The 21,772-nt window shown below is 39.7% G+C and overlaps 1 protein-coding gene across 2 annotated transcripts in view; it reads right to left on the bottom strand.

Annotated features, from left to right (window-relative positions):
- Nucleotides 1-19,978, bottom strand: part of BTBD3 (BTB domain containing 3) — a 35,906-nt gene extending 15,928 nt beyond the window's left edge. The window contains exon 1 of one of the 2 annotated variants that reach the window (XM_054467721.2): nt 19,776-19,978. In XM_054467721.2, the coding sequence (XP_054323696.2) occupies nt 19,776-19,962 (187 nt within the window). In that variant the 5' untranslated portion in view covers nt 19,963-19,978. The remainder of the gene's footprint in view (nt 1-19,775) is intronic. The other variant, XM_054467722.2, reaches the window with a different exon arrangement.
- Nucleotides 19,979-21,772: the final 1,794 nt, after the last annotated feature.

Raw genomic sequence — 21,772 nt, 5'->3', positions numbered from 1 at the left:
TTAGAACATACTGCTTACTTTCAAACAAATAGAATCCATATTAAAATGTTTGCCTAAGAGAGAGAAACATTATCATAATACAATGATCCCAGTATATATATGACTTTCTACTAGGTACTTGAAAATAGTCTATCCAAAGAAAAGTAAAATCAAGGCTCAGGAGGTCCCTTTCAAAAAGGCCTGAATGGGGCTGTTCCAACAAAGGACTTCAATCCTACTGGGAATGCTGGAATGGAACCACCTCACCCAACCATTGCTGTGGCTTTCTCCAGGTCATTTGTTGGCTTTAAGTAACAGAAGAAGAAAATAATATGTTTCGGTCAAAGAAAAAGAAAAGTGTTTCCAAAGATATGTTTTACTTTGGCTAGTAATAGTTTTTTTTTTTTTCTGATATTTGAAAGATAGTCACCAAGAACATCTCCTCAATCAGATTATCAAAGTCCAAAGCTTCTCTCACATGTTAACAAAAGAGTATCTTGTTCTATTTGGGAAAAACACCTTTTCCAAGAACACATGGGATGGGAAGAAAGAATCCAGACAACTCCCAAACCACCAGATATTCCACATCAGTCCTGATTATTAGTGAGGTTCCAAGTATCACAGCCAAATTTCCCCAACATCCACAACTAAGTTCTATACCTTTAGTCACTCAGTGCTTAGAAATAAACACTGCTCTCCTGTCCTTCAATTTACTGCCTCCCCACCATCAACACCAAAACATCTGAATGATATCAATTATCTTAGATTTTAAATTGCGCTCACCGTAAAATGAACAGGACAGGTTGGGAAAGGCAAGGCCAGAAAAAACTTATTTTGTTGTTTTTTTTGTTTTGTTTTGTTTTTTTTGCAAAACCACATAGAAAAGACCAGTTACAATTTCACATTTTGACAATCACTATACACATATCCACAAGGTCTCAATTAATCACTATTTAATGAAATGCTTTCCTTTGTTTTACAATGTATGCGACCAGAATGAAATATAGTTATTTTGGGCAAACAATACAAGATCTAACATTAAGAGGTCTGCTATGCTGAGTGAAATCTGAGAAATCTTGCTGTGGGAAAACATAAACATCCATGAAGTTACAAAGTAGCTTCACACTCAATTTCTAACATACCTTCTCTCGAGTAGATACCACCAAATAAAAATGAAAAAAGGCACATACATTTCTAAAATAAATAACAATAATATTCCCTAACAAAAAATTCAAGTAGAATGAGAAGGCTGTGACAGAGCATTATTACAGAAACCAGTTTCTGGCAAAAGCTCAAAGTAAAAGCTCTTCTAGAACCAAATTAAAAGATACATTTTATGCTACTTTTTTTTTTTTGAGAGGGGGTTTTGCTCTTGTTGCCCAGGCTGGAGTGCAATGGCACAATCTCAGCTCACTGCAACCTCCGCCTCCCGGGTTCAAGCAATTCTCCTGCCTCAACTTCCCAAATACCTGAGATTACAGGCCTGCGCCACCACACCCGGCTAAGTTTGTATTTTTAGTAGAGACGGGGTTTCGCCATGTTGGTCAGGCTGGTCTCGAACTCCTGACCTCATGTGATCAACTCCCGACCTCATGTGATCCACCCGCCTAGGCCTTCCGAAGTACTGGAATTACAGGCGTGAGCCACCGCGCCTGGCCGTTTTATGCTACTTTTAATTAGCTTAAAAGTATACAATCCCCATCAACTGTTGTGAAGCACACAATAGAAAGGCACAGTATACTTTAAATGTTGGTATAACCTTAAATATAATAACACCAAGTAACATTCACAAACTACCACCATTTGCTGCAGGAAATAATAATTCGACACTGATAAAGCATTTCTTTGTTGCTTCGAGCTCTCATGCTATTATAATCAGAATAAAAATTGAGGTTCTATACCTAGCTTGATCACATGTATTAGAACTAAGAAAATAGAGTATTTCAAAAAAAATTCAATTCCCTAATAATATTCTCTAAAATAAAAATAATTATTTTTTTAATTAAGAGTTACTATATAAGTAGGTCAGTACTTGAACTGCCCAGAGATTTAGAGTAAAATAATCTAATTGCTCATGAAATAATGCTAAAATAAGTCTCACTTAAAGTGGGGACTATTCATGAAATCATGTTCTTAAATTTGAGTTTCTCCAGTCTCTGCATCACATAACAATAGGGAGGACAGCATTTATAATACATAGGAACTTTAACCATAATAAACAGATTAAAAACATTAAAGTCAAAATACATCTTCAAAGAGTGGCAAATCAACTGTCAGTACCTTATTTAAAAAAAATAAATAAATAACACATAGAGAAGCAATCACTCCACCATAGTTAACAGAGATATGAACTCATACAAGATCCAAGGTGATGATGACTGGAACCAGACCAAGGAAGGACAATCCCTGAAAATAGTGATCACAATTTACATCTGAGTCAGGTCTCTCTGCATAAGGATTTTACTTATCATCTGCGGAGAAGTCATAATTTCTACTAAGAGTTCCGTATAGGAGACCTGGGTGATGTCAGTATTTGACTGAAGTAACACCCTCTTGTAAAATTTAAAATATAGCATCAAAAATGAGACAAAAAGAGGCATGTGGTCAAATCTTTACTCTATAATGCTCTTCCCTAAGGGGCTATCATCTAAATTGAGGAAGGTCTCTCTCACGTACCAGAGGAGTGCAAACAAGCATCCACCCCGGAAGAAGAGAAGAAATTCCGTCTCACCTTTCCCAGTGAGAGGATGCATGGCTTGCAATGCATTTTGGATCTCCATGACCTGGCTCAACTCACAATTAGATCTTTTGACTCATCCTCTTCATTCACCCAACCTGCAAACCAGACTATTCCCACACTACAAATGGGTTCATTGCTTCCTGCCATCCTCACTGCCCTTTCTTCTGTACAACCCTACGTATAAAAAGCCTACCCACCCATCCTTCAAGATGCAGTCCAAAGGATACCTCAGCAAGGAAGGTTTCCTGGTGCTTCCAGACTCATCATGCCCAACTGCAGTACTTTCTCACATTCTGTCTTGCCTTATGTTGCCTGATTAAAGTGTGCTTTCTCTGAGGTCTGCATCTCCATATCTGCAACAGTGCCATGCCCACGCACCTGGCTTTCAGTGGTTACACAAGAGGAGGTTAAAGCCCAACACTTCCAAGTCCAATTAGAACTCTAGATCACACTTGTGGAGTGCAACTGGTCCTAGACCAAAATGGTCTGAAACTAAGGTCTACAGTGTTTCTAGTTGACTGAGATGCAAGCTTAGACTAGGTAGAGTGGCAAAGAATCTGAATACCTATCAAATGTGTCCTGGGGCTCTCCTGAACATGTCTAAGCACAAATGCAGTATTATACTACTACATTAATCTCACAGCTAATCCAACTGTAAACACCAAAGCTCAACTTAAAGCAAGTCCCTACATGCTTAGAGTAAGGCTTTACTACATTAAAAGTCTAAAATTTAATGTAATACAGATATTCACAGAGAAGTGTGGGTTAACCAGGAACAAGAACTGTCACCAGGACAAAGCTGCCTTTATCAACCGGCCTCAACTCATGGCCTGGCGTATTTATTTATAGTGCTAGTAAAGAATTTTAATGATTTAATGAACTGGAAAGGATGATAAATTCTCAGCAATTCACGTGAAAACAGGAAAGCAGTCATATGAATAATCCAAAAAAAAGGATAATTAAAAGGACTCTCTAATGTGGTCCTGAAATGTGTTTCATCTGTACTTAACATTGAATCGATGAATTTCCACTACATTAGACACACCCAGTCTTCAAACAATGTAATAAAATGGGCTTGTGTGTATAGGGCAGTAGGAAAATGCATGCCTCCCCTGCAAATAAACCACAATTCTAAGATGGGCGATGTCTCATTTCAGATTACTGCAGAGCAAAAGCACAAGTAGAAAAGTATACTGCTTACATGCATGAGTCTCTGTCTCACTTCACTAAGAAGAATCAGACAAGTAATCAGGTGTTTGACTTTTTTACAAAAAACAAAGAATTCTCCACTTCCATCTATAAATTCCCTTACAACGTTGAAGTAACAGGCCGGGTGCAGTGGCTCACGCCTGTAATCCTAGCACTTTGGGAGGCCTAGCCGGGTGGATCATCTGAGGTCAGGAGTTCAAGACCAGCCTGGCCAACATGGTGAATCCCCGTCTCTACTACAAATACAAAAATTAGCCAGGTGTGGTGGCACGTGCCTGTAATCCCAGCTACTTGGGAGGCTGAGGCAGGAGAATAGCTTGAGCCTGGGAGGCAGAGGTTGCAGTGAGCACAGATAACACCATTGCACTCCACCCTGGGCTACAGAAAAAGACTCCGTCTCAAAAAAAAAAAAAAAGGAGTAATAATAAATGGAAATTATGGTATCAGTAGTGGAATAACTTATTTTTGGCCAAAACTGGAAAGTATCTTGCTGGGCCGGTGTGTTTATGGAATCTTTACCACCAGCAATGATTTTAAAAACCATTAAGAGTGTTGAAAATGTAAAGTCATAGTTTTGAGTTTTGTGTTGGCCAAAATAAATAAATAAATACATACATACATACATACATATATAAACACATAAAATAAATCTGCTCGAATTTTTCAATAACGAATTCACTGGCCATAAAAGTACATTTCTTAGAAGGCAGGGTGAGGTAAATTCATTCCATGTGTGCCTGTTGTTCAATGTGTATATGACTTAAAAGTATGAAGCCTTTTAAGCAGTTCTGACTTGCACTGGTTAAGAAAGTATCTAAGTAGAACAAGTGACCAAATCTCTCTGCAACCTCCCAGTAACATCTGCTAGTGGTGATGCAGAACAAATGACACCATGGAAGGGATCATTTGCTCCTAACAGAAAAGGCAAGAGTTTCTCCAGGAACTACAAAACATAAAAATTGCTCCATAGTCTGGCTCTGTAACTTTTCTTACTACTGATGCTGCTGGTTTCTAAGCCATCTGAAGGTCACTCCAGTGACTGAGCAAAAGTGAACAGTGCCAAAGGAGCAGTAAAGTCACCTTACTTTTCCGCAGTCCTCCTCACCCACACCTGAATGATGCGGGATTTAGGCACAGCAGTAAAACGGCCTGGGTAAATGCAAAATAGCTATTGTGCATTCCCCTTTGCTATAATCAATGTATTGTTTCATGGGGAATCTCTGGGAGATGCAATAGTAAAAATTATTAATTTTATTAAACTTCAGCTGTTGAGTAAACACTTTTAAAATATTCTACGTCATGAAATCGGGAAGTATGCGCAAAGCATTTCTGGTGAAATTGAAATAGAATGGTTTCCTTGAGAAAAAACACGTGTACAACTATTTGTGTTACAAGTCAAACCAGCAGCTTTTTTCTTGAAATGCCATTGTTACTTGACAGAAGAACCAAAGTATGCTTATTCAGACTAAGGTATTTGGCAGACATTTTCTCAAAAATGAATGAAGTGAGCCTGTCACTGCAAGGAAAACTGACAGTATTTATTGCTGATAATAAAATTCAAGGCTTCAAGCAAAAATTAGAATTTGGAAACCTTGATTACACCACCATGAGCCTGACAGCTTCCCAATACTCAAAAGACTGTTCTGATAAGAGCAGTGATATTAAATGAACATGATTTCTGATACTGTATAATGAAATGTGTCAACACTTGAAAGATTTGCATAACTCAGTGAACCAACCTTTTCTAATAAGAATGCAATGACAATACAAAATCATGCATTGGTAAAAGATCCAAAGTACAATGGTCGACCAATGGATTTAAAGTATAACAAGAGTACAAAACATTCACTGATACGGTTTTAGATTCCACACAGCAATTAACCTTTAAGAAACTACTACTTATGAAGTTTTGGTGAGGTATAAAATATCCACAATCATCTGAAAATGCTATTAAAATATTCTTTTCCAGCTATACATCTGTATGAGGCCAGATTTTCTTCATATGCTTCAATGAAAACAATTATTTTTAAATAAACACTTAATTTTTTTCTTTAATTTTGACAACAGTATATTAATAGATATGACCCCTATAAACAAGTTTTCTGGGCTTTTGAAAATAATTAAGAGTATAAAAGGGTCCCAAAACCAAAAAGTATGAGAACCGCTAATGCCCAGCTTCATAAGAAGTTTGGATTTTATCGTAAGCATAATCGTAAGCCTCTAGAGGCTTTTGATATGGTTTGGATTTGTGTCCCCACCCACATTTCATGATGAATTGTAATCCCCAATGTTGGGGGAGGGACCTGGTGGGAGGTGACTGGATCGTAGGGGTGGATTTCCCCCTTGATAGTGAGTTCTCATGAGATCTGGTTGTTTGAAAGTGCATAGCACTTGCCCCTTTGCTTGCTCTCTCCTGCCACCACGTGAAGATGTGCTTGCTTTCCCTTTACCTTCTGCCATGATTCTAAGTTTCCTGAGGCCTCCCCAGCCATGCTTCCTGTAGAGCCTGCAGAACCGTGAGCCAATTAAAACTCTTTTCTTTATAAATTAAACAGTCTTAGGTAACTGCTTTACAGCAGTGTTAGAACGGACTCATACAGCTATTAACAAAAAAAATTCTTAATGAACTATATACAAGATCAGGGCCAACTTTTTACACGTACCTGCTTTTTCCCTTTCATTCTCCTAGAAAACAGTAACTAATTCTCAGAGCACAAATCTCAACCATTCACACCAAAATATATTTTTGCACATTGTAGACAGAATGAAGGATACAAGAGACAATCTCTGCCACAAAAATTAAGAGCGGTGGCTCACACCTGTAATACCAGCATTTTGGGAGGCCAAGGCAGGCAGATCACCTGAGGTCAGGAGTTCGAGACCAGCCTGGCTAATATGACAAAACACTATCTCTACTAAAAATACAAAAAATTAGCTAGGCGTGGTGGCGGGCACCTGTAATCCCAGCTACTCGGGACGCTGAAGCAGGAGAATCACTTGAACCAGGGAGGTGGAGGTTGCAGTGAGCCGAGATCATGCCACTGCATACAGCCTGGGCAACAAAAGCGAAACTCCGCCTCAAAAAAAATAAAAAATTAAGAACAGTCAAAGAGCTAATATTCCATCTGTTTAATGGCACTGTTTGGCATCTCATCAATACCCCAACCTCAGAAAATTCACGAATATAGGGTGCAAGATCATACTAATTGACATCCTCTTTGAAGACATTAAGAAAAAAATTGTAAATGAGCTTTGAGGTAGACAAGTATCCCTACAAACTTCACATAAACCAGCAAGAAAACAAACATCTCTCTCTGAAAATCTGCTTTCTCCTACATCATATTTCCTTAGGAGAATTGGGGGTAGCAATCTTTGGTGTTCTAAAGCAAGCATGGCTGCCAATATTTAAGACAATTTGTTAACTTTTTTCTTTCATTTAAAGAGAGATATATGAGGCAGAATATGACTCTTCCTACAGTGCCATTTTAATATTGTATCTACAGAGTATGGCATTTGATACCATACAATATCAAAATCTTCCTATATACTAAATAGAAGAAAATAGTTTGTTGGAAATAAAGTTTAGGTTAGGACTTTGTAAAAGTCCAAAAGAAATACTTAATCTACCAGCAATAACATTTTATTTAAAAATACGGTAACTCTTGAACGCTATGGGTTTGAACTGCTCTGGTCCACTTATATCTAGATTTTTTTCAATAACTATATTGGAAAATTAGTTGGAGATTTGTGTAACAATTCAAAAAAGAACAGATAAACTGCACAGCCTAGATATATTGAAATTTTTTTAAGTTTTGTATTTCATTAATGGATAAAACATGTAGCTGTGAGTCTATTTTATCATTTACTACCATAAAACATACACGTATCTATGAGAGTTACCAAAATTTATGCATACAAACACATACTGACTGTATATAGTGCCATTCCCAGTCCACAGAAATGTAAACAAATGTAAAAATGCAGTATTAAATCATAAAGGCATAAAATTAACTGTAGTACATACTATTCTACTGTAATAATTTCATAGCCATCTCCTGTTACTCCTGTGGTGAACTCAAGTGTTGCCAGTATCTGCCTAAAATGCCATATGATGCTAATCATCTCAGCATGAGCACTTTCTCTCCCCAATAAATTGCTTATGGCAGTAAAATGTGATCTCTGGTGGTTCTTGCGTATTTCTCATCATGTTTAGTGCAATACAGTAAACCAGGAATAACACCATGAGACCCATACAAAGTGCCATTAGTGATGCTGGAAGTGCTTCCAAGAAGCATAGAAAAGACACTACAAGAAAAAAGTTGAATTGCTTGATATGTACTGTAGATTGAGGTCTGTAGCTGTGGTCACCCACCATTTCAGACAGACGATTCATCTTGTAAACAGATGATGTAAACTTACAATATTGATGAATACAGTACATTTCTATAAATGTATTTTCACTTCCTTATGATTTTCATAACATATTATTTTCCCTAGTTTATTGTAAGAATGTAGTATATAATATATATGACATACAAAATATGTGTTTATTGACTGTTTATGTTCTCGATAAAGCTTCTGGTCAACAGTAATCTATTAGTTAAGTTTTTGTGAGTCAAAAATTACACATGGATTTTCAACCGTGCGGGGTGGGAGGCTGGCAGAGTGGGGGCAGGCATCAGTGCCTCTTTATGCTCAAGTTGTTCAAGGGTCTAGTCTTTTACTAGAGCTAGTATCCAAACACTTTCCCATCTTCACTCTTAAAAAAATTTTAAGAGGTTGTACATTTTAGTAGGATTCTGATCCTCACAACTACTTCATACTCAGTAACTATATAATACTATAGAAACACTGTAAAATCAAAATATAGGTTGTCCTTATCTTGAGCATCTCATTTTCCTATAAGCCAACCCAAACACCGTTATATATTGACATCCCTAACCCACACCCACCTAGTCAAATCCATCACTGCCTGGTGATGATTTTGAGTATATGCTAGGAGATACTTGCTAGCTAAGAGTTCAGAACTGATTCTGACATTTTGGGGAGATCACTGATAAGAGAAAGTAGCTAATAAAGTAATAAAACATTTCAAGTACGTGTGAGCTGATCCCACAGAAATACTTATTGAATGGTATTAAATTAACTAGACAATCTACTAATTTAAATAAATAAATTATACAGCATTTATTAAGTAGGTGCTGAAATCATCTTGGGGAAGGGTAAGGAAGTCCACCATGAGAGACTGACTGCGACTGCATAGGGATCAAAAGTGACTGCACATGTGCACGCTCCCTCCACTGTTGACCACTTTCAGTAACAGCCCACTCTCCAACAGATGAGCTCCAGCTTCAAGCACTTATTCATCCTGTCTCCCAAGGCCACAAAAGATGGTGAACAAAAAAACCACAGGGGGAGAGAGAGAGCACTCTGGAATGCACCTCCACCAACACTGGTGTCTAAGTGGTGGAGGGGGGAGATGCTGTGCAAGAGAATGCTACCAACAGTTCCCTGTAGCCTGAACCTGCATCCTGAGCAGAAGGAGGGACTTTTGTAGCTTCTCACCATTTTTTTCTATTGAAAATTAAGATTTATTTTGGGAAAAGTCACCTGATATAACCTCAATTAAGAATTTTACCAATTTCCAGGTTTTCTAGGAATATAGATCATTCTCCAACAACACATTAAATTTGTAGATGGACTTTGGCCAGGTGCGGTGGCTCAAGCCTGTAATCCCAGCACTTTGGGAGGCTAAGGCAGGCGGATCACAAGGTCAGGATATCGAGACCATCCTGGCTAACACGGTGAAACCCCTTCTCTACTAAAAATACAAAAACAAAATTAGCTGGGCGGGTGCCTGTAGTCCCAGCTACTCGGGAGGCTGAGGCGGGAGAAAGGCGTGAACCCGGGAGACAGAGTTTGCAGTGAGCTGAGATGTTGCCACTGCACTCCAGCCTGGGTGACAGAGCCACACTCCATCTCAAAAAAAACAAAAAAACAAAACAAAACAAAGTAGATGGACTTTATTATATTTGACTTTTTGCTACATTCTCCATGAACGAAGGTATGAAAATAGGTGGCAGTCTACATTAGAAGTCCTTCTCTATCCACAGAGACCTAAAGTACAACATAATAGCAGAGGGCCAAAATTAGTCCCTCACTATAGAGTATGTTTGCTGGTGATGGGTAGGCAAGACCGCCACTTTCAAAAAAAAACAGATTAGTAGAAGAAATTAGGTGGCATTAAAAGACAAAAACTCTCACAAAGGCAACAAATACTTACAAGAGTCTCCAAAGCAGGTGTAGAACTTTAAACAAGATGTGTTTTCCAACTGGGCTGTCCATTAATGGCCTAAACTGAGGGCAATGTGATTTATCATCAGAAAGATACGTAGGTCAATTTTTTCCATTCAGCCTTGGCCAATAGTACTGAATATTTAGCGTTCAATATAAAATGAATTTGTAACAGTATTATTTTCAAAAGAATGAGTCTTCATGACAACAAACAGTAGATCTAATCAGAGTTGCAAAGGCAAGGGAAATTTATCAGGTAGAATAGATGCATTCAAAGCAATGGAACTTGTGAAATTTTATTTCCAATGTGTATGGTGATCACCGCTAAAATGTTTACACCTAGTTAAATATGGGGAATGCTCTTACTTATATAGCATCATAGAAAAATGAAGGAGAGATCAAATATACACAAGGAGCTAGGTATATTTTGAATTATTTTGACAGTAGAGTTGAAGAAAATTTTCACATTTTTGTGTATAGGTAACAGCTATTGGGCTTATCCATTTCTAAAGACACATACATCATGGTTTTTATTTATTGCGTATTCCTCAGTTGCATAAACTATCTCTAAAATAATCATCTTTTTTTTCTTGCAAATCACAGCACTTGCTTGCACAGTAAATTGCAACAGTAAAAATCTACAAATGTTTCTTGCTCTATTAAGAAAGAGAAGGAAAGGGAGTCAGATGTTTTTGAGATATTCTCGGATTTGAAGGACACAAAAGGAGCCTAGAAACACAATAAGCAAAACTTTAAAACGACTGGTTGGTAAGTGCAGCAAACCACCATGGCACACATTTACCTATGTAACAAACCTTCATGTCCTGCACATGTATCCTGCAAGTTAAAATAAAATACAATTAGAAAAAAAGGAAAAGAAAAGAATGCAAATACTTCAAGGGTCTGAGACATGAGGAGCCATGGAAAATAATGGGAAGTGTCCAAGAGATCAAATACAGTGCTCATCCACTTCTCAGATTTGTGTGAGGACTAAAGGCGGCATAATAATTATTTAATATAATTCATATGAAAAAATAAAAATCAGGTATTTTAAAAGCAATAAAATAAAATGACTGCTATAACGATTGCTGTAGGGATGACTACAACATTCTCTTGTCTGGAAACTGAAGGTAAAGGACTGAGATCCTTTGATTTTGTGGATTTAGTAAAAGGTTCAATTACATGCATCCAAGTGGCTCTTGAGGATTTCAAAATCACCTTAGAAGTTATTTCAGCAAGAACCTCATAGGAAAAAAGACTAGAAAGGGCCATGAAAGATGTCCCAAACAGCAAGAAGGCATTAAAAAGGGAAGAGCAAATGGTTATCGCCCACATTAAGGGACAAATATTTGCAGACTGGTTAAAGAACAAAATATAGTAACAGTATATCACTGATATTTACCAGGGAACCGAGGTATGTTTTGAAAAGCTCCCAGGTGATGCCACGCCTACTCTTGATTAAAAACTGAAATATAAAGAGAGAAGATTCTAGAATACAATTCACATCATTCAGAAGATGTGAATCAGGGCACCTGGCCCGGCTTTTTTGTCAGTTAAGTGACCTGGTCCTATCCATTAGTACAGTTTAGTACTTTACAGAGAGCACCCTATTTAATTCTCATAACCACTCTCTGAATTATTATCTCCATTATAAATTATAAATGTTCTTGAACTTCTCCCTTGCTGGTGGGATAAGTCAACGTTAGATCCACAAATGCTAAAACACTATGCATATGTTGCTTTATGGGAAATTCACTGAAAAAAAAATTGGAGAGGGCAGACTACATTCATTCAAAAAATATTTACTGAGCATCTTCTATGTGCTAGGCACTTGGGACACATTAATAAACATACTTGCCCTCAAGGAATTTATAGTCTAGCAGAGGTAGGAAAGAGAGGCAATTCACAAAATAGACAAATAAATAGTAACTTAGAAGGTTAACAGATGCAACGGAAAAATAAAATGCAGAGCACTGCAAGAGACATACAGGATGCAGATTGCAATTATAACTAGAGTAATCGCACAGACAAAATGCTATTTTAGTGAAGACCTGAAAGAGGTGAGGGAGTTGACCATGAATATATCTGGGAGCTGGGGGGGGGGTAGGATAAAATATTATAGGCAGAGGAAAAAGCCCAGTCCTAAGACCTAAAATGGAAATGTGCCTGCCACGTTCAAGGATTAGCAAGGAGGTAAGGAAGGCTAGAATGGAAAGTGCTGAGTGGGAGACAAGCGGGAGAAGAGGTCAGTTAGTGAGAATCAGATCATGTAGGGCTATTTAATTTTTATTTATTTATTTATTTTTAGACAGACTCTCACTCTGTCCCCCAGGCTGAAGTGCAATGGCACAATCTTGGCTCACTGCAACCTCCGCCTTCCAGGTTCAAGAGATTCTCCTGCCTCAGCCTCCCAAGTAGCTGGAATTACAGGTGCATGCCATCACGTCTGGCTAATTTTTGTATTTTTAGTAGACATGAGGTTTCACCATGTTGGCCGGGCTGGTCTTCAACTGCTGACCTCAAGTGATCTGCCCGCCCCAGCCTACCAAAGTGCTGGGATTACAGGCGTGAACCACCATGCCCGGCCCAGATCATGTAGGGTTTTATGAATCATTGTAAGAAAACTGGCCTTTATTCTGAGTGACATGGAAGCCACTGGAGGGTTTTAAGCATAATTTGACTTATGTTTTTAAAAGATCACTCTGATGTTAAGCGGATGGAAAATTAAAGAGAAGCCAGGGAAGGAAAAGGAGACCAGTGATCTGTTAGGAGGCCACGGCAATACTCCAGGCAAGAAATGCAGGAGACTTAGACAAAATGCTGGTAGTACGGATGGGAAAAGTAGTTAAACTGATTCTGGATACATTTTGAAGATAGAACAGCAGGATTTGCTGACAACCTGGAAATACAGTCGGAGAGAAAGAGAAGAGTCAAGAGGATTCCATGTTCTTTTTTTTTTCTTTTTCTTTTTTGCTTAAATAACATGAAAAAAAATGGAGCTAACACCCACTAGGTTGGTGCAAAAGTAATTTGCCATTAATGCAAAAAACCACAATTACTTTTGCACCAACCTAATAAAATGGGGCAGGCTGCAGATGGAGCAGATTTGCAGAGAAAGATCAGAAATTTTGTTCTGGCCATATTTAGGCTGAAGCGTCTTTCACATATTCACGTTAAGAAGTCAAAGAAGTAGTTGGAGACGTCTGAGGTGGAAATACACATTTAGGAGTCTTAAGTAGCTACACAGTATTTTATTAAAGCCCTGTGACTATTTGTGACAACAGGCTGGCGAAAACTGAGCCTTGGCACATTCTAAATCCACAGGCTGGTGAGAAGAGAAAACCAGCACAAATTTAAAAACAACTGAAAAGAAACCAGAAGGCCAGCGGTATAAAAGGGAAGGCAACAGTGTGTGGTGTCCTCAAGAATCAAATGAAGGAAGAATATTAAGAAAGGAGGAATAACAAATTACATCAAATACTGCCAACAGGTAAAGACGTGACTTGAGTGTCAGATATAACTTGGAACATCTGCTTGTGAAAAAATCCCTAGTGACATCTCCTATACCACCCCAACCAAGACAATATGCTCATGCATTGAATATGTTATACTTCATTCTTCCCATGCATTCAATTTGTTTTTCTAAAGAACCATCCATAAGGAAAATTTTGATCCGATTTAATATTTGGGACTCAAATCAGTAGACTCTTTAGAAATACCAGTAGATAAACTGCAGATGCTAATGATCACTTGCTAATATTCAATTCCCATGTCTTAAAAACATAAAATTACCTCTAGGCAACTTGGAAATGAAAGGATAGATTTTCTTCGTCCTGATGAAGAACTATGATAAACCAAAAGCCAATATTCTACTATTCTTTTCCTTATTAAAATAAAGAACAACAAAAGTTTGTACATTATCACCATTACTATTCGATAATGTTCCAGAAACATGTTATAACATTACAGAATGCTAAATCTAGTGCAAACTGCCACAGAACCAAAATAAAATTATAACTATCTAAAAGTAGATAACAGTGTCGTTATCTGCCACTCATATAACTTGGGAACATACAAAAATAAACTGCAAAGCTTTTAGCATAAGTGCCAGCTATAAAATAAATACACCAAAATCAACCACCATCTTAGATTACCAACAGCCAATGTGAAGAGCCCATCACAAAGTAACAAAAACAAATACCTAAGAAGAACTCTAACAGGAAACATTAGGACTCAGATGAAGAAAACAACTCTGCTGAGAGATAAAAGGTCATGAATAATCTTTCATGACCCTTAAAAGAAACACTGATCACAGATGGCAGTCCTTGCCAACGAAACAAAATGCAACATGATCCGGTATTTTTTTAGTTCTAAGGATTCATCTTCCGAGCCTTCCAGATTAAGATGGCAAATTTAACACACATATCCAATTACACCCTTTCACTAAACCCCACTTAAGTGACAGTAAAAGATCTTTCTAGAAGACATAGAGACCCAAGGACTTAAAGAACTGTAATGGAAACTACAAATCATGAAAGTGGAAAACAGATGGACAAGTGGCAACTGTCTCAGCCAACTTGAGAGATGGAATGCTATACCAACAGTGAGAAAAGCCGAGAAGTACTCACTCCAGTCTACTCAAAGACTGAGGGTAAAAGGGTGACAGGTTAAAATAAGGTCAGTAAAAGCTGCATGAGAAGCTCCAAAATTCCGAGATGCCTTCTCCACCACCTCCTCACTGTAGACCATTGGCAGACAACCCTAGAACCCAGCAAGACTAGAGATTTGTTCTTGGAAGAGTAGGTAAATAGGTAAGTCTGCATGGTGAACCTTCTCCAACGTGACTCTACACAGAGAATGCTGAAACCCCAGCCAGATTCCTCCATGAACACTGGAACCTACACTCTTTCCTCAGTGCAAAACTACTGGAAGACCACTCTCTGACCAGCCCAAGAAGACCCTACAAATGGCCCCAGTGAAAAACGTAGGAGAAACAGTAAACAATCCAAAGTAGCTGCCACTGGGGAGGGAGAGTAAGGGATGGGGGGAAGAAGAGGCAGATGAAAGACCATGTATTTTACAATAAGCCTCCTAGACTTTTAAAACTGTGCATGTATTAAATACAATAATCTTTATCTGAAAGGACAGGTGCATAGAATTGTAATGTTAAAAGGATAGTGTGACTTGCTCTGCCAGGTATTTCTAAGTATTCTAAATCTATGATTAAAAAGATGTGGCATTGATTAAGACTAGAGGATCAACACACAGATGAGCTAGACCTAAAACTGAAGCAGACCTCAAAGTTAGTCAAGATCTTAAAAAACAATAAAGACCACAAAGCAAAGAAGAAAGGAGGAACTATTTAACAAATGGTGGTAGAACTCGCTAACTAGGGAAAAGGAAGAGGAGGCAGCAGCAGTATAGGAGCACTTCATATCCATGTACAATTGTAGAATTAAATGTAAAAACATCTAACATATTTCCAAAATGTTGTTTCATTTATCTCACCTTTCAGATAAAGATTATTAAATTTAATACATGCATACAGTTTTAAAGTCTAAAAGCCTTATTGTAAAATGAGTGGTCTTCCTCATCGCCTTAGTCTTCCTCCCTGTCCACTTTTGATTGCTTACTGCTTCTCCTGAGTTTTTCACTGGGGCCATTTGCAGGGTCTTTCTGGGCTTTCCAAGCATGAACAAATACAAGGAAAAAATCATAAACGACAAGGTAGAGACCTGTTTATATAGAAATAAAAATATTTTATTGGTTGAAAAACGCCAAAAAGTGAAAAAAATAATGGCCTGTGGAGAAGGAAAAAAAAAAAAAACTAAAAACATGATAAAGGTGCAATCTTCTTTAGATAAAACAGGTATTTCATTTTTTTTAAATCACCACTTAAAAGTAAAGTAGGCAAAGTACCAGAAGAGAGAGCTCCCAAAAAGGAAAACAAAAGAAAAAAAACAGATGATCAATTTCAATAGTTACCAAAAAATAAATTAAAAGATCATATTTTTATAGAAAAATCAGGAAAGATGATGAACACTGGAGTGCTGACACACTACAGGTAGACCATACACTCTGTAAGGGAATGTTATGGCATAAGCAATTTGGCAAAAAGCCACAAGAGTCATAAAAGAGTTCACCTCTGCCCCAGGATTTCTACTGCTATAAATCTAATCTGAGTAAATCCAAAATACTTAAACTTTCAGATGGGCATTTTTCTCAGCTCCACCTGTGTGTCCACTCTTACTTACTGAGCCTACATCATTTGGTCGACCCTGCTGGGCTTCCTCTACTTAGTTCATTCCATCTCACCAAAACTCTATGGTGCAGGCACCATGACCCTTATTCCAAAGAAATGCGATTAAAGAGGTAATTAAGGTCACTTTGGAAGTGGCATGCTAGGATTGGCAACCAAAGAGTTTAATACTGTATTCTCAAGCCACTAAAACTAAAAATAATATGTAAAGCAACAGAAAACTAGTTCAATAAACTTGGGTGTATTCATCATTAGAAATCTTATTTTCAAAGGGTTTACAGAATGGGAAACGTCTCTAATATTTACTTCCTATTAAATAAAAGTGCAATATTTAAAACTACAGATAAAATTAAAAGCCAATTTTGTTTAAAAGTATGTCTATGCAGACAAACAAAAAGGGTAAAATGGAAGCACATCATCTAATTTACCAGTTGTTTCTTTCTAGATGATATGATGATGATTTTTACTTTCTTAATTTTTTTCAGTGATTCCCAAAATGTCTGCCAACAGGAAATACTTTATTTAATTTTTTAAAAGAAACAAAGCAACAAATTCTCAACTGTATTTGCTTAATTTGAATAAACAAAGGACATGTCGATAAATGTACATTAATGCACACCTTCAAGGAATTTGAGACTGGACAACTATGCTGAAAGAGATACTAAATTGAAAAGGCTTAAAGGTAATTTTTAAATGTGTGATGAAAGAAGGGAAGATTAGGTGAGAGATTATTATTTTAGCAGCCCAGCATCACTGCCGGAACTACAAGGTCCATCACATGATAGGGGTTTCCACCAGTATTCCTTTCTCACAGTAAATGGGAAAAATTCACCTTACAGGATTTGCTTGATAGCTCAGTTAACAGAAATTTAAACAGCACATAAAATAGATTTTAGTAAGAGAAAACCATTTCAACTCCCAACACAAACTCAAAAATCATTGGAATCCTAAAGGCATTTTGGAATTGAGTAAAGTCTGATAACTTATAAAGCAAAGTTTAAAATATTTTTTAAAAAACACCATTAAAAACAAATACGTAAATGACCTATTTCTGTACTATTTTATTCAGAAGAGTTTTAACAGTTCCTTGCAAGGCAAAATGGAATTAGATGTCTATAGCATACCTGTTTTGAGCATTAAAAAAAAAATGAACATTTTTTCAAATTGATCTTTGGATGCATGTGTTTGGGCAGGGATGTTTGGGCAGGGAAGTAGGAGAATGTGGAGACTAATTGTGCCTTTCCTTTGTTAAAGTATAATATTACAAGCAGTTTAACATTTTGTAAAGAATGTTGGCAGAGTACTTTCTAGGAACAAAACAACTTAAAAGCTAATCATGGCATTTTTGCCACAAATTATCAAAAGTTTTTCCGCACAGATGTGGAGTTATATTTCACTTTTTAAATTTTTAAATATAAGATATAACTTAGGGCTTTAGAGAAATAGTGCATACAATTCTTAGGCATGTGCACCTCCAAGAAAACGTGCTAAAAAAGAAAAAGAAAACATTGTTTCCACTTCATTTTGGAAGTTTGTTAAACAAGTTACCAGTGCAAGGATTGGGAAAGAATGAGAAATTAAGAAAGAACATGGCTGCTAGTAGTTAGCATCCCATACAACGGCATTAATAATCTGTAAGTATCTTAGAAAGAAAATCTTGGAACTGCATAAGCTCACCCTTACCTGCGCTGAGGCCAAGAAATGAAAAAGGGTGATTCAAAAATTCTTCCGAAAAGGAAGAGTCCTATTGAGAAACCCAACGGTAAGAGGACCCGCCTACTTCCCCTGGAGGACTCGTTGCTATGGGAACCCGCAGTAACCCTTTAAAGCCTGTAACCTATGGGGGAAGAAGATCCTCCCCGAGGTTAAAGTTAAAACAGGGGATCTGGCGGGGGGTTGAGTGGGGGACTGAGGTAGGGTTAAAAGAAGGGGAAAGCCCTTGGCTGGGCAGGGAGTCAGTGAAAGCGGGCTTAGTAACCCCAACAGAAATTCAAAAGAACACTTAAAACAATTGTTTTGAGTGCTAGAGTCACATTATAGTTCACAAAGTTTGAACCATTAAAGTCGCTTCCCTCCCTCCCTGGTGGGAAACAAACCCCTCTTTGTGAGTTCCTGTTTAGGAAAATGAATTTGAGTTTCATCTCACCGATTACAAACTGAATGCTACTACTATGTGAAACTAAAGTCTTGACTTTTTTACATTAAACCAGTGTTTCCAAACTCGGCTGCGCGATCACCTGGGGATCTTTAAAAAATACACTGTGTTAATTGGTCTGGTGTGCGATTGGGCATGAAGAGTTTTAAAACTCCCCAGCGACTCCTCTGTGCAGCCAAGTTTGGGGAAACTGTATTACAGGATTTGGCGAGGTGGCGGGGAATATTTAAAAAAGAAAAAGCACCGTGATCTCCCTTGGTCTTTTGAGGACTAATAATAGAATTAGCTTGCTTTCACCAGGCACACACACAGGACAATGGGTTGCTTGATAAATAGGGATCCCAGCAGGCCCGAACAATACTTTCTTTGAAAAGGCCAGGAGGTAAAAGCCTTTTCTTCCCAAGAGAGCAAACATCCTTCTTCCCGAACACCAAACTTCTATGTCTATTTTTAGAACAAATCGGCCACGGATGCCACTCAGAACTCGGAAGACGAGTGCAGCCTCAGGAGGAAGCCGCCCCCGACATCGCCCGCCGCCACTCGCTGGGTTCCCGCGGTGCCTGAGGCCGCGCAAACCCGGAGCGTCGGTCCCCGGAGTCCCCCCCGGACCCCGCTCGCCGCGCCCCGCCGACAGCGCCTCAGGAAAGTTACTTAGGGGAAGTTTGCTCTGCTTCCCACCGCGCGCCTCCCCGGGAGAGGGGCGCGGCCCCCTCCACCTGCTAGGCGCCGAGGCTTCCCGACCGCGCCCCCTGCCTGGACCTCCGCCACCTCCGGGGTCGCGCACCCCGCGGGCGTCCGCACGGCCAGGCGGGCTCGTGCGCCCCACCCCGCGGTCTTTCGGATGAGGCGGCCCTGCCTCTCCACCCCGGGCACCAAGACCCCCGCGCGGGCCCGACGCGCCCCACTGGGACCCCCCTCGAAAAGCCAGCCCGCGCGGCCAGCGCTTCTCGAGCCCGGGGGACGGATATGGGATCCCCTGGACCCGTGGGTCCGAGGCCGCCCTGCGGCCACCGGCCCGGCCTCTCCTCCCTTCGCTCGGCCCCTCCGGCCGGCCGCCGGGCGCGCGCCCCTGCCCGGGCGGTCCCGCGCTGCGCACGCGCGGAGGCGCCGACCCGCTCGCCCGCGGCGCCCTCACTCACCGCCCGCGCTCCTCCTGGCCTCGGGCGACGCAGCCGTCCGCCGCCTTGCCCTGTGCCCGCACCTCAGGCCCCGGCCGGGGCACTCGGAGATCCAGCGCCCGGCGGGCTCGGCGGGCACCCGCACGCAGGGCACGCTCTGCGGGAGCGAGCGCGCGTACCCGAGCACCGGGAGGGATCGGAGCGGCATGGGCGGTGCTCCCGGAGGCGGCCTTGGATACGGGGCATGCGCAATGTCTGCCCTTTCCTCAAGTAGGAGTGAGGGGTAGGCGGGAACCGTGGCTTGGAGGAGGCGGGGAGGGTGGAGGAGAGCCAGCACTCCCGCATCTCTGAGAGGCCACTTCGTCCTTGTGCCACAAACTGCAGTTTTTCTCTGTGGGTCATTCATCAATGAATGTATTAAGCATTTATTGAACACTTGCACTGGCAGAGTGGATGTGCGGGATACAGGGCATCCTCCGGTAATAGGGGGCCGATTGCATTTGGCTTTGGGGCTCCTTTTTAGGCACTGATGCCAGCCCTCTCTCTAACAGATAAGGAGGGTACATAAATAGAGGTCTCGTAATACCTAACGACTACGCTCTTCAGTGATCTGGGGAAGGAGAGTAGCTGGGTTGGGTTGTTCATGAAAACTTCGTTGAGAAGCGAAAAAGAGGAAAGGTGAACACGAAGGCATAAGTGGCAAAAAAAAAAAAAAAAAATCAAACAGCATATGAATCCATGCACCCTGTCGGGGACAAGTTTAATCTGAGTGTATTGTTCTTAGTGAAAGGTGAAAACAGTGGCCGGAAAGGTAGTTGAAGCTCATCTGGAAATAATCTTTAATGCTTAGCACGACTTCAGCTTTATTCCGTGGATAATTGAGAGGCACGGAAGAAGGGGAGAAGGAGAGCCCGGTGGCGGCTTGAAAAAATTCAGAATTTAGGAATATAAAGTGAAAACTAGAGACATGAAATGCTGTAATATATGTTCTAGGTAAGAAGTAGTAGGGTCCTAAGTTCAAGGGTTGGTATCAGGAATGGAAAGGATCAAAAAGTTTCCAGAGACTGTGAAGGACAGAATGACTCCCTTATGTCACTGCCTCTTGGGTAGAGAGATGTTTATCATGACAGGTGCCTACTTCATTAGATTAGATCATCATCCTTGGCAAAATGTATATCGGTGGATAAATTAGACCTATACAATACTGTTAGGACAAGTAGATGCTTCTTTTAGCATGAGTTTGGCCCTGGGAGAACATATTTCTGCTCAGTTGAAAAACCATTAATTTGAGAGACAGCATACATAGAGACAGCATACATAGTGACAGACACCTGGGCTTTGGACAACAGAAGTCCCTTTGATAAAGTCCAAATACCTCATAATACACTATATTGTCCAAATTACTTACTATCTGTGAGCCTTACTGTGTTCATCTGTAACATGGGATCATAATATTTACCTTGTATAATGGTAAGTTTTTTGTGTCAACTTGTCTAGGTCATGGTATCCAGATATTTGGACAAACATTAGTCTAGATGTTTCAGTGAAAGTGTTTTTTAGATGAGATTAACAATGAAATCAGTAGACTTTGAGGAAAGCTGATTACTGTTAATAATGTGTATGATTTTCATCCAATCAGCTGAAGACCTTAGTAGAAAAATGCTGACTTCCCCTAAGCAAGAAGGAATTCTGGCAGCAAACAGCCATTGACTTGCACCTTTTCCCTGGGCCTGCAGCCCGCCTACCTACTCTGAAGATTTTGGAGTTGCCAGGCCTCCACAGTCATATAAGCCAATACCTTTCTCTCTCTTTCTCTTTTTTCTCTCTCTTAAACTGCAAAAAGCAAACAAACAAACAGACAGACAGCAGGTCCAAAATGGAGTCACTCACACTAGTGTCACATAACCAAACCAAAACTCGCGTTATTTACTTGCAACATTTGACCTTGTGAGAAATCAGAAGAGAGATAACAGTGAAATCCAATTAGGCCAACAAGATTTTGCTTACATCTGTAGAAG

The sequence above is a fragment of the Pongo pygmaeus genome, chromosome 21 (assembly GCF_028885625.2).
Source record: "Pongo pygmaeus isolate AG05252 chromosome 21, NHGRI_mPonPyg2-v2.0_pri, whole genome shotgun sequence".
Lineage (NCBI taxonomy): Eukaryota > Metazoa > Chordata > Mammalia > Primates > Hominidae > Pongo > Pongo pygmaeus.
Note: the sequence above shows the minus strand (reverse complement) of the source record. Positions and strands in the feature narration are given on the sequence as shown.